At 39.6% G+C, this 14,054-nt stretch overlaps 1 protein-coding gene across 1 annotated transcript; it reads right to left on the reverse strand.

Annotated features, from left to right (window-relative positions):
- Nucleotides 1-866: 866 nt before the first annotated feature.
- On the reverse strand, nt 867-14,054 carry aadacl4 (arylacetamide deacetylase-like 4). The gene is made up of 6 exons (XM_066672642.1): nt 13,938-14,054; nt 10,878-11,210; nt 7,171-7,396; nt 6,702-6,765; nt 4,863-5,331; nt 867-1,985 (listed from the first exon to the last, which is right to left on the reverse strand). Exons 2-6 carry the CDS (start codon nt 11,052-11,054, stop codon nt 1,668-1,670), a joined length of 1,254 nt encoding a protein of 417 aa, XP_066528739.1. The 5' UTR covers nt 11,055-11,210; nt 13,938-14,054; the 3' UTR covers nt 867-1,667.

The following is a 14,054-nucleotide window of genomic DNA, read 5'->3' on the forward strand; positions in this document are numbered from 1 at the left end:
ATATTTAGAAACAAGTTTTAAGGGCATTATTTTGTGTGTAACATAATTGTAATAACATTTTTATTTGTAGAATAAAATTAACAGTTGTCATTTTATTAAAAAAAAAAAAATCTAAAAATTAAACAGTTTTTTTTTTTATCTAGGGTGGCACAGTAGGGCAACAGGTAGTGTCACTGTCACGCAGTTCCAGGGTCCTGGGGTTGTGGGTTTGAGCCCCGCTCTGGGTGATTGTCAGTTCCCACTGATTTCGGGGTTGGCGCTGGACTCATTGCGACCCTGGTCTGGATAAGCGTTTGCGCTTGTAGACAATGAATGAATGAGTGAAATATTCTATTCTCAGGGACAATACTGTATCCAAAATTACAAGTGAGTTTTGGTTTAGATGATTTAAAGATTGTGATTTTGATGTTAGTGGTCATAAATGAGGGTATTAATACTTCATTTTTAGTTAATAGCTTTTAGTTATTTTTTATTTAAATAAAATGACAATCGTCAATTTTTACATTACACATCAGTCATTCTTTATCTGTAAGCGCTTATCCAGTTCAGGGTCGCGGTGGGTCCGGAGCCTACCCAGAATCATTGGGCGCAAGGCAGGAATACACCCTGGAGGGGGCGTCAGTGCTTCACAGGGCAACACACACACACACTCACACCTATGGACACTTTTGAGTTGTCAGTCCACCTACCAACGTGTGTTTTTGGACTGTGGGAGGAAACCAGAGCACCCGGAGAAAACCCACACAGACACAGGGAGAACACACCGACTCCTCACAGACAGTCACCTGGAGTGGGACTTGAACCTACAACCTCCAGGCCCCTGGAGCTGTAAGATCTGCTGTGCCACCTTGCCGTGCTACTACACAACAGTAACCATGTATGTGTGAATGAGTATTGTGTGTGAGAGTGTGAGTTCATGTGTGATTTCATGCCTGTGTGTGAGTATGCATGTATTCGTATGTATGAATGCGAGTATGTATGTGTGTGTGTGACTATGTGCATCCAATTCTCTGAGGTGCTTTGCAGCTAAAGATTGCAAAATCACAAAAACACCACCAAAAAAGTGTTGATTAACAGAATGAAGTGTCAGAAACCAAATAATCATGTTTATTTGACACAACAACTCTACTTAGAATAAATGTTTATGCATGCAACACTGTGTATATTATCTTCCTCTGCTGCTTAGCTATGATAGGCCTATGGGTCCTGTGCAACACTAAAACCCAAACAAACTGTGGTCAAACCTGTATATAGCTTGGCTTCTCTCTTGCTTTAAAAAAACTCAAAAAAAAAAAAACATTAAGCTTTTGCAGAAATTAAAGAAATTAGCAAAAATTAAACCAAATAATAATATTTCCATAGATTTTTTACATGTTTTTAAAACTAGTTTTCTCACCAATTTAACTGTTGCAAATTCCACTCATCTTGATATGACCTCTACCACCCAAATCACACAATGCCACCAACCTGTGAGGGTCAGAACAAGTAAAAGCACCTTCTAAGGGATGTGAATCTAACTACCACTTCTTTTAAACAAAGCTGCCAACACAACATCACTGGACATCTCAACACGCTTGGAGGAGAATGCTAACTACCCAGGTCTGCTGTGTCAGCTAATGGATGCTCAAAACCCAACTGTTTATCAATAACAATTATATTTCATAACTTCAGAGTGCTTTAATGTAGTTCACGATGTGCTCCATGGCCTTCGCTCCAGAAGAAAAGTATGCCTTGCCCTTGGTGAAGAAGCTAAGGATGCCATGGAAGCCATCTGAGATGTTTATCCAAGTGACTTCCACTCCAAGGTCCTTCAGCCTCTTCTGGAAGAGGATCCCATCATCCCTCAGCACATCGTATTCACAGGTCAGGATGAAGGTGGGTGGCATGAGGCGAAGAACGTCGTCCTCGGCCAACAACGGGGAGAACTCCGGCTGCAGTCCGTCTTTGATGATGTGATAGACCTCACCATCGTAGTCTGTGGCCACCTGCTTTTGGCAAATTGCAGAAGTTAAAGGAGCAATACATAATTTTTGACACTACAAAGTAGTAAACGATATTAAAGTGACTTTTAAACATGTTTAAAGGTCAAGCTCAGCTCACAAGAGATGAAGAATCAAATAGCTTTATAGCGCCGGAATGAAATGCTTTATATGCTCCATAGAGTGGGGTCCCTGCTAATAGGGTGGCCGTGTTTACCATGAGTTTGGTACAGAATCTCTGATACAAAAAAAAAAAAATGTACTGTACTTATTGTAATTATTATATATCATTTTATTAAAGAATCATGCTTATTGAGGAGATAAACTATTTAATATAATAATAATAATAATAATAATAATAATAATAATAATAATAATAATCCTGGCACGGTGGTGCAGCAGGTAGTGTCGCAGTCACAGGGGCCTGGAGGTTGTGGGTTCGATTCCCGCTCTGGGTGACTGTCTGTGAGGAGTTGGTGTGTTCTCCCTGTGTCTGTGTGGGTTTCCTCCGGGTGCTCCGGTTTCCTCCCACAGTCCAAAAACATACGTTGGTAGGTGGATTGGCGACTCAAAAGTGTCCGTAGGTGTGAGTGAATGTGTGTGTGTGTGTCTGTGTTGCCCTGTGAAGGACTGGCGCCCCCTCCAGGGTGTATTCCTGCCTTGCACCCAATGATTCCAGGTAGGCTCTGGACCCACCGTGACCCTGAATTGGATAAGCGGTTACAAATAATGAATGAATGAATAATAATAATCCTAGGTGCTTAAGACTTCGGCACAGTACTGTAAAAGTGCCATATTCTATGTTAAGAGTACATTTTTAAATTGGGCAGCACGGTGGCGCAGCAGGTGGTGTCACAGTCACATAGCTCCAGCGTCCTGGGGCTGGGGGTTCAGTCCCTGCTCTGGATGACTGTCTGTGAGGAGTTTGGTGGGTTTCCTCCGGGTGCTCAGTCCAAAAACACGCATTGTTAGGTGGATTGGCAACTCAAAAGTGTCCATAGGTGAGAGTGTGTGTCACCCTGTGAAGGACTGGCACCCCCTCCATGGTGTGATCCCGAGGTGTGCGTTTTTTTTTGTATCAGAGATTCTGTACCAAACCCATGGTAAACATGACCACCCTATTAGCAGGGTACCCACTCTATGAAGCCTAAATTGTTTCATTATAAACATACTATATGCTATAAAACTATTTGATTCTTCACCTCTTGTGAGCTGAGCTTGACCTATAAATTCCGAGTAGGCTCCGGACCCACCACGACCCTGAACTGGATAAGCGGTTACAGACAATGAATGAATGACTTAATTAATTTTTAAATTGCATTGATTTCATACATATTTCAAATCCAGTTTTTTTTTTGTTGAAAAATTAATTTTATGAAAAAAAAAAACATATTTACTTCTCCTTCTGGAAAAGAGATTGTAATGTACCCTTAAAGAACACAAATTGAATCTAAATCCACTGGTGTACCTTTTAAAGTTACATTTACGCCCTCTGTACCCTATTTTCTGACAGTGTAGGCTGATGGATTAAATGTTTGATACTGAAATTGCATTTTGAGAAAGGGCCATTGTCTGTTTTAAAAGCAAATCCACCACCTGGGAATTTCTCTTCATCCTCTCAGTGTAAATACAACATAGAAACATCATGGAAGTTGTTTTTTGTATTTCACACCAAAACTGTTCTACCAGCAATACAAAATGAAATAGCTTTTGTAAATAAAATTTCACCACTGAGTTATTTATTTACTGTTTTTATACCACTGTCTTGCACACAATGATTCTATGAATGAATGAATGAATAAATAAATAAATGAATAGTAGCTTGCTAAGCCCACATCACTCTTGCATGTCTAACGCTGCTGAAATAGAGGTCCAGTGCTGGTTTGGTTCTGTGCCTATACATTTATTCTGTAGTGAATACTAGCTTGGGGCTCAAAGGCTAAGGCACTGTTTTGCAAGAAGTGGGGTTAATGCCCCAGGCTTTTAAAGGAGCTTCTCCTTCAACTCACAAAAAGTGCAGTGAACAAAAAAGGTAAATATTGATGCACAAGTGTCTGTTTTAACTTTAAAAAAAAAAAAAAAAAAAAAAAAAAAGTTTCCATACATTATTTTGTGGCCATGCCATATTAAAAATAACCACCATGTCACATTAGTGATTCCATAGATTACAGGAGATTGAATATAGGATACAGAGTAAGTAAATCATTACCTTCTTCTTATATTACGCCCTTGTCTGTCTTGAAAAAGTTAAAAACTGAAAAAGCTAAACACTTGCTCAATGATCAAAATCAGTAGATAAAAGTGGTATAAAAGGTATTGATGCGCCCCCTATAGGATAAATATCCCACTGCTACACATGAGGATGTGAATGAGTTAAAGCCAGTTTCATGAGGCAAAAAAAAACTTCACAAAGACGTTTCAGATGACCTTCTGGAATGTTGTTTGAGGTTTGTTCTATATACATTAATTGTTATTACTGGAAAACTTAACAGCAATTATAAAGGTGACAAGGGATTAGTACCTTGCCCTCAGAACCTGAACTTGCAGAGATGAATGGTGAGAAGCAACCATCAACTTGCCAGAACTGAACTGCCCTTGTTCTGTATTAGAAGCCAATGCTCTTCCAACAAAGGAACAGAGCAACAGTGCATATCCGACCACTGGCAAATGGATATTTGTCCCTTGAGCTTGTGCCTTCAGTTTCAGTAGAGCTCCAGGCATTCACATGCTTAAGGGAAAGCCTGCCCTGTGAATTCTCATTGGCTTTAGGGTCCCCCATGATAACTACCTACTGCTCCTATTGTTTTTGAAAGGTGTACTTCAGAGGTATATATTTGAGAAGAAGTAAATACATGGAGTTGTATAAAGGGAACAAGCACCCACCTCTGGGTGTGGGTCACATCTCTCTCTGAACTGGGCTGGGAGATTAGCTGGGTCAAGCCATTTCTTGTAGTGCTGCTTTAAATCGGCTGGCACGTGGCGTCCTGCCAGTACATCCTCGCACACAGACATATCCCCATTGAGGTACTGCAGGTAGTAGAAAGCAGTTCTGGCCCGAAAGAGTAATGGAACGGCGTGGTTCTGCTGGTAGGATGGCAAGTTAAAGTCTGCCATCTGCAGGGCAGGGTAGATTAGGACCAGTGCCAGTGGAGAGGGCTGATTTCTGTCACGTTTGACCACCAACCTCTGACTGAGAGCAGCAGTTAAGTTGCCCCCAGCACTGTCTCCACCCAGCACCACCCGGGCAGGGTCCACCCCAAACTCAGCTTCAGCCACGGAGAGGAAGTGCAGAGTGGCTGCCTCACAGTCATCCAGATGGGCAGGGAACCGGTGCTCAGGGGCAAGGCGGTAACTATAATAAAGGAAAATAAAAAATACATTTAATAATGTAATTGTGTAACTATTTGTCATTGTACAACATACAATGAAATGAAATGGCTGTGAACACACAAACAAAGCAGCAGGCAGCCACCCCCGGTGCCAGGGGGCAGTTGTATCACACTCAAGGGCACCTCAGCCATGAACTGAGGGAGGAGGACAGTGCTGTTCCTTCACCTCCACCGCTCCCAATTTTCCTGTTGGTCGTGGGAATCGAACCAACGGCATTTCAGTCCTTAGCCCTCTTCGCTAACCATTAGGTCTAGGCACCTAAGATAATTATATATTTTTAAACTAATGCCTTCTCAGTAAGCGTGGTGCTTGTATAAACTTAAATATAATCACAGAAAATACAAAAGAATAATAATATAAAACAAATAAGAAATATAAGATCATTTTGTTTTCTATAAAGTAGTAGGTGTGAGTGAGTTTGAAGAGCATTGTTTTGTTCAGATTCTTTTTGCATGAATTTGTTAAATCAACATGTCACTGTGGACTGACGGAGGTCGACACAAATTCAATAACACAGCAGATTTATTCAAGACAAGAAAACCAGAAAAAACAGATGAACTAGATAGAGACACAAGGCATTAGTTTAAATATATAATTCTTAGGCTACAGTATTGTACATATATCACAAATATATAAAGGACTGAGGTAAAGAGGGCTTCCAATGAAAAGAAGTTGAATGAAGCCAGAGAGCAAACCAGAGTGAACACTGGTGCAGCTGTTGGTTATTTTTTTACATGTGAGTGAGACATGGAGTAGGCGGATTGTGTTGGAAGGCTGCATGCTGCTGCTCTCTGTGTGAATTATTAAGCTGTGGCATCCCTTTGTTTTTGAGAAGTGGCTTTTGAATGAGAGTTGAATGTGACTGGGTGAGATGTTTCAGTTGGATTCTTTTAAAAACTGACTAATCACATACCGCAGCTTTAACTGAATGTAATATATTGTAAATATCTGTATCTGTGCTTTAAGATTTTATCAACAATTTGGAAATCTAAGGTATACTTGTTATCAAACTTTATTATAAAAAATGAATACATTCTTAAAAATATCTTAAATCATAAGATGCAATCAACTTCTAATGGTGTACTCACATTTGGCCTGTTTGCCTAGTGTGAGTACAACCTAAGACTAAACCTTGTGGAAAAAAAGACCCCTGCAGACTTCTTTGTAAAACAAGTGCCTCATAAAGTCTGCTTTCAGCTTTTGTGGTCAATAAAACTGTAGGTATTATGTGCTGAGACTTGAAATGAATAAAATGTACTTAATAGGTTTCATATCTGGAAATTCAATAAAGGGTGTGTGGTGATTCATTTTGTTTTTTTTCTTTCTTCTTACCCAACTGATAGGACGGTGGTATCTGTCTCCTTGGCAATGTGCCAGCAAATTTCATCATACAAATCTACATCAAGGAAAAAGCAATAAGTTATTTCTACATAAAAATCTAACTGTGATTTGATTACTGTCTAAAAATTAAAGTCCAGGGCTGTTTTATGAAACAAGATCTAATTTTGAATGCTGGATGTAGAGTGGCAGATTTGTGGTATTTCACAAAGGAGGATTTCTCAATTAACCAGCGAACTTGATAGAAATCTCACTCATCTCTGTTCCTATTGGCCACAGTTAGTTTTGGGCTTCCGTTATCTGGATAGTCTGAGAAATCTTGCACTGTGGAATAACCCAGTTTTCATTTAAATACACAGCACAGTGTTTTGTACAGCCCTGTTATGCAGAAGCTAAATGTTCCTGTTTAAAACCTGAGACACTGTTAATTAACAGCAAATAACGCTCTTTCTGTAGGTCTTACCAATACTGCCCATCACCCATCCTCCACCATGAAAGTACATCATCCCTCTCCTCTTCTGGGCCGAAGTAGCTGTGGGTTCGTACACTCTCACAGGCACACCACCAAAGGTCAGGTCCTTAATGCGGAGTCCAGATGGGGGTGGCGGTCTGAATCCCATAAAACGACATGTACACCATCGAGTAAAACTCACCTGGCTACACAGACCCAGGCGCTCTAAGATTCGACCCTGAAAGAAGGAGATTATTTGGTGTGTATAGTAGGGCCCTCAGGGTAAACTCAATTAAACAGCACAAAAAGTAAGGACATTTGTGTTTAGTAGGTAATATATTTGTTGTAACAATGCTTCTTGGCAATCAATCTTATATTATTGCAAAGCCTGTTAATTTCTCTTTTAAATGGTGCCACATTTGTAAGGAACATGCATTTGTCGGATGAGCAGTAGAGCTGAGTATGTGGGTTGCGCCCATGAAAAATTTGCCAAATCCTCTCTGCCAATGCCAAACATCTTATTCTGACATTGACTTGTTTGGTGTTTGGTGGACTGGGTGGTTGAAGTTTGAAGAAATGAGACTTACTGGCAATTTAACAATGTATTCATTTAACAAACAGAAGCCTCAGTAGCTTGTGGAGGAACCAAACACAGTTACAACAGCCTGGCACCAGCTCCTCATGCTGGTCACCAGCCTGGTCACACCATGCTGTGGGATGCCATCCCGTTCTTCAACCAGCATTTGTCGCAAGTCAGCCAACGTGGTTGTGTTGGTCACTGTGGCACAAGCAGCATGCCCAAGCTGATCTCACAAGTGTTCAATAGGGTTGAGGTCAGGACACTGGCAGGCCATTCCATCCTCTTAACTCCCAAAATCTGGAAATAGTCTCTGACAAACCCTGCTCTGTGGGGGTGCGCAATGTGATAGAGTTCGGTCCCAGACTGTGGACATATGGCATTCCACTGGTTGCAGAATTTCATCTCGATATCTCTCTGCATTGAGATTGCTTCCAATGATGACAAGACTTGTTTTTCCAGTGAGGGAGATGCCGCCCCACACCATCACACAAAATAAACTGTTTGGCATTGGAAGAGAGGATTGGGCAGTTTTTTCATGGGTGCAATCCACACATTCAGATGCTCATCCCACAAATGCATGTTCCTTACAAATGTGGCACCATTTAAAAGGGAAAATAACAGGCTTTCCAATAGTATAAGATTGATTGCCAAGACTCATTGTTATAACAAAGAAACAATCTACCAAACACAAATTTCCTTACTTTTGTGCTATGTTTAAGGTCCTTTATTTTAAACCAAATCTCTCTCTCTCTCAGCCTTGTAGGTTTCCTGACCATTAAAGAGCATGGTGAAATGAATATAAGAAAATATGCAGAGAAACACATTACATTCTGTACTGCTCTTGTGGAGTTGATAAAATGGACAAGGTAGGTGTTCCTAATCCAGAGATTGTTCTGTACAATTGATCATTTGTCTTATTGGATTTCTGTAAAAATTTATTTAATTTTATTTAATTTTATTTAAATTTAATTTTATTAGACAATGTGTGTATGCACAGGTGTATACATTTGTATAACATTAAAAGTAGCTAAATTCAGTAATATTAAGGGATGTCTGCAAACATTTGGACACACACTGTATATGCTAACATGGTACATGAAATGGGTTGCTCAATCAAAAAAAAAAAAAAATCCACAGACGCCAATGACATATAAAAACATATCTTAAGAGTTAAAGTCCAGATAAAGCCCGGGCTCCAGGGGGCTTTCATAGAACAATGGGTAAAAGCTCGCCTGACCTTTGTTTTGGTATATTTAGACATGAGCCAGAGTGACTCAGTCTCTTTACTGCCCTTGAGAGAAAAATAGCTCAGTGATTTCATGGCAATATACAACTGCCAGAGCTACTGCTCTGAAAATTACTGTAGATAGTGGCTTCATTAAATGATTCTGAAGTTCTGAGCATTCAGATCTGATTCTGTGTACAAACCTAAAAGTGTCTGCTCATATTTATCTGAAAAATACAGCATAATAGTGGCCTTTTTGATGATCACCCAACGCTCAAAAGAGCAGTCATTTTTGCCCAGCAGCCATTATACTGACACCTAGTGGTCTGCGTGTATCAGATTCTGTGGTACCGAAAACTTCGTGTGACTTTAAGTTTGTGATTATAAACACAGCCACCTACATGTGGGGACCCACTCTCTGGAGTATAACCTTCTTCATTCATTGACACTGAAGCTTCATCTCATGTGAGTCCTGCTGATGCTGTCCACTTCCGGTAGAGACATGGAACTGCTGGCCCATCATCGGTACAGCAAACGGCACATCACTCAAATATGGCTCACAAATCAAAAAGGCTCACTTGGCCCCATGTCACAAAACAGAACTGGCCCTATTAATTTAAATATGGTCTGTTGTTTACAAGAGAGTTACTGTGTTTTTAACATGCTGAATGGGAAAACACATATTATTATTATTATTACTATTATTATTATTATTATTATTATTATTATTAGTAGTAGTAGTAGTAGTAGTAGTAGTAGTAGTAGTAGTAGTAGTGCTGAGGATGCTGGGAACATAGCCCCCTCCTAGAATAGCTGATTTTTATTATAATTTTTTTTTATTGGGTTGATTTCATACACCTCATTTCATCTTTAGCACTTATATTTTATTAATTTTTGTTTACCACAGTTCTATAATGAAAGCATACAAATATTTACCTCTCCTTCTGGAGAACAGAATATAATGTACCTTTAGGGAACACAACTAAAGGGGGACTCTAAAACCACAGTTACAGTTTACATTATCTGTACCTTTAGTGACAATTAGGTACCCCACTGTACATTTTCTGACAGAGTAGAGTGCTACAGATACCTATCAGTTCTTGAATCTGTGGGGGGGGGTTTGTTTGTTTGTTTGTTTTTAGTGTTCTGAGAAAAATCTTAAGAAAATAATCCAGTCTACTATAAGACAATATTTGGGGACTTTGGTAAATCTGCATTATTGTCCCTATAGCACTTCTCAAAGGAAACGTATGAGGAGTAGAAGTGTTAGCATTATGTGTTAGTATTATGTATTTTACTGATGAGGTAAATCTAATAATCATTGGTCGCATAAAGTGTTTGGATAATGTAATGATAATGTTTTAATTATCTAATAGGACATTAATGTAGTCATAAGGAAACTGACTTGAATATACACAACATTTAAAGACATAAAACCAGATATTATATGCATATTTAAAGACATTTTTTCACAAACTGAAGTTTGTCCTGAGGTGAACTCTTCCAAACGCCCCCCGCCCCCAAACCAAAAAAAAAGAAAAAAACATGAAAGAAACATCAGTTCACGTGGACTTTGGATCTAGCAACAGGTAATTCAACAACTTACCCTTTGGTACAAATCCAGTGCAAAACTGTGAACGGTGACTGTCAGTGTTCACTAATACTCTGCACTCATATTTGCTTAAGTTTACTGTAGACCTAGAGTCATTGTTCATTTCCTGAGCTTTTACAAAGGGCAAGCATTTTTGCATGTGTAACATTAAAGATACATTGCACATAAATGCTCCAGTATTCTCAGCACATGAACATCCATGTATTTTTCAGTGTAGTGCAGAGATCTGAGACAACTCTGCAGTGTTTTAGTGGGGACACATAAATTAATAAAAGCTTACAAAAAGCCATATGCATACTCACCACAACTGCTGTTCCCACAATGCCGCAGTGCACAGCGTGGAGCTTTCTGCTGTTAGAGACTCCAGGAGGAATCTCAGAGTTCATGGCTTCTGAATACACCAAGCCAATTAACAACAAGCAGAAGGCTGCAGCCAGGGCAGCAAAACCAATAATCAGAATCGCAGTCACTATCTCCATGGTGGTGACTTCAGGGAGCTCTGTGTGAGACACTGCGTAGACCACACACACACACACACTCACATTCGAGCGCTCACACACTCCCTTCTTGTAGGGCAGGGACAATGTTATCTCACGCCTTTCACAAAACCATGTGTTGGATCTCCTCCAAGTGACCTGGACACAGTTTGGGGGGGGGGGGGGGGTAAGATAAGCAAGAGCAAAAGTTAGTACAATAGTGTAAGCAACAGAAGTTAATGAGGGTATATTTAATACCTAAGGAGCCCCCTTAGGACCGCCACAGTGTGATGTGTGTGTTGCATTTGTATGCCTGGATCAGACAAAGCAGGGCTGCTCAAGTTTTTAAAGTCTTCATTGTCACTGCTGAACTGAGAATAGTCCACCAACCAAAAATATCCAGCCATCAGGGTCCTTTGTCCACTGATGAAGGACTAGAGGACAACCAACACAAACTCTGCAGCAACACATCAGAGTTACTGTCTCTGACTTTACATCTCCAAGGTGAACATACAAGGTCGGTGTGTCTAATAGAGTGGACAGTAAGTGGTAGGGCTGGACAATAATTCAATATCAATATATATCGCAATATAAAATATGTCATTAACAATATTATATTTCAAAAAGATTTTCAAAATACATTATTTACAATACCTGTCACTGACTGACGTTCGTTACAGGGCACTGCCATCAGTTCACTGCACTCAATTGTAAAGTTAGTTTAAAAATAATATAAACAAAATATTGACAAAGCCAATATGTTTATATTTGACTTTGATATAATTGGTCTTTGCAGTTTTTCTGCATCTTATAGATTGTTCATGAAAAATCAACATTATATTGTATCTGCAAAAATTAAGAAATGTATAGTTACATACATTTTGGCCATAGGGCATGGACCAGAAGTGATTGCTCTAAGACTGCAAGGGAAGCTCAGCTTCCCCTAAAATGTCAAAAAATATGTGATCAAATATATACTGTTGTGTGTACATGTCATTGACTAAACATGCACTACAACGCGCTCAACTTTTGTTCAGAATCAGCTTCTTATCACTGGTAAAGACGCGGCTTTCCTCTCAATCATTCCTGCAGCTTCACAGTGCTTTAAACAGTGTGACACAGAGTTCAATAGCGAAGCAGCGAAGTGCAGAGAAACGAGACGACTCATTCGATAAATGCTGGGCTTTGTCCCTTCCATCGGCGTCAGCATCTCTGGGGGTCTATGGGGCAGTGGGCTGGCCTCGGCTGGCCTGGACGCTCAGCTTCTGCCTGATGATTATATGAGCTGCCTATAGGTGTGATTATATCTGAGTTTTTCTAATTACTAAGTAATAGCTAATGCTTAATGGACAGTTAATGTAAATAAGTAATGAGATATTTGTGATTAGTTCTGTCCAGGCCCAAAGATCCTGGGTAGGCTCTGAACCCACCACCCTTATTGGGATGTGGCTGTGTGTGATGTCCAGGGAGTCTAGTCTCACAAATGTATTTATTTATTTATTTTGTATCAACAAAACAGTTATTACTTCAGATGAGAATTGGACCCAGACCTCAGAACATCACTCAGCAGAAAAAGAGTTCTGCTGTAATAATCATTCTGTCACCGAGGGATTAGGATTTATTTTCCTTGTTCTCAAAGAAAACAAAATCCAAAAATAAGTTGCCACATCTGGGGTATAATTTAAATAAATATGCATACATATGCCCCTTGATATCCCTTTGCAGATGATGCTACATCATCAGAGACTTTCTGTTGTGTCAGCTCTCTCTATCCCCATTTAACTTTCAGGCCCAAACTTGTTTATGTTTGTAGTACAATTTAATAGTTATAAATTGCACAGAATGCCATAGACAGATTATGTTCACTATGCAGCTGTAGTACTATTATTATTAATAATATTATTATATTTCTGTCAGACTCCACTCAGACAGTTAAGCAATATCATATTTAACATTTTAGCATTCACCTGGGGCACTTTAGCAACTGCCAAAAATACCATAAATCCACCAGCGCAAACACCCTGGAACAACTTAGCAACACCTCAGATACCTTAGCAAAAGCCCTAGTAACCACATGAGATACCATGGAAACCACCTAGGAACACCTCAGCATCCACAACATTAACATCCACCTGAAATACTACTGTAACTGCTCCAGCAACCATCAAAATGATCTTTAGTAACACTAAATCACCCACTTATCAAGAACCTGGGACACTTTAGCAACCAAGTGATAGCACCCACGTATAGCAACAACCAAGGATACCAATAAACTACTAAACACATTTTAGCAACACCATAACAGCCCCTTAGCAACCACCTGGGACCTTTACCATAGTAAACACACAATGGTTAAACCTAATGACGATGCAGTAGCACCTTACTGCCTGGAATGCCCTGTTCAACACATGGGAACTACAAGCGGTGCGACTTTTCTGCATTTGTCTTTAAAAAAAAACTTTTATTCTGATAAACGTATAATTCTCACAGCTCTGGTTGGCTATTTGTGTTCTCCCTGCTATAAAGTCTATGTTGATTCATAAGGCTTTATAAAGGTGTTTCGTGTTTGGACGTCGACATTTGTCATTTGCAATTTATAGACGGTCCCTTAGCTATCCGCCGACTGAAATAAGAGTCCTGAAAGCCGTGTGCATGTTTTAGCACGATTTAAATGGACTTATGTTACATCGAAACGACTTTGCAACTGCTGAACAAGATAAAACGTACCCCATTTACATTTTGCATCCATTATCTAAAAAAACAATGAAAATGTAACGGTGTTTGAAAACTTCGCTGCACACGACACTGTTTATATTTCCTGATTTATTTTGCTGTTAGCTCTCAGCTCTTCGAATTAGCGTTAATAAAAAATTGATACATACATACCCAAGCTGTTGCACTGTACTAAAATGTATGATAAGAAAAATGAATGATGATCCAGTCAGTTTACAACTGTAGAGACTGGCACGAGGATCAAATTTACGTCTTATTCGAAAGTACATT

This window comes from Hoplias malabaricus, chromosome 5 (genome assembly GCF_029633855.1).
Source record: "Hoplias malabaricus isolate fHopMal1 chromosome 5, fHopMal1.hap1, whole genome shotgun sequence".
NCBI classification, from domain to species: Eukaryota; Metazoa; Chordata; class Actinopteri; order Characiformes; family Erythrinidae; genus Hoplias; species Hoplias malabaricus.

Excerpts from the sequence above, each read along its gene's own strand:
- aadacl4 (XM_066672642.1), bottom strand. The coding sequence starts at position 11,054 with ATGGAGATAGTGACTGCGATTCTGATTATTGGTTTTGCTGCCCTGGCT. Across the intron at positions 7,397-10,877 it reads TTGTGGGAACAGCAGTTGTG|GGTCGAATCTTAGAGCGCCT; the intron begins GTGAGTATGCAT and ends TCCTTCTTTCAG. Across the intron at positions 6,766-7,170 it reads ATGGGTGATGGGCAGTATTG|ATTTGTATGATGAAATTTGC; the intron begins GTAAGACCTACA and ends TCCTTGATGTAG.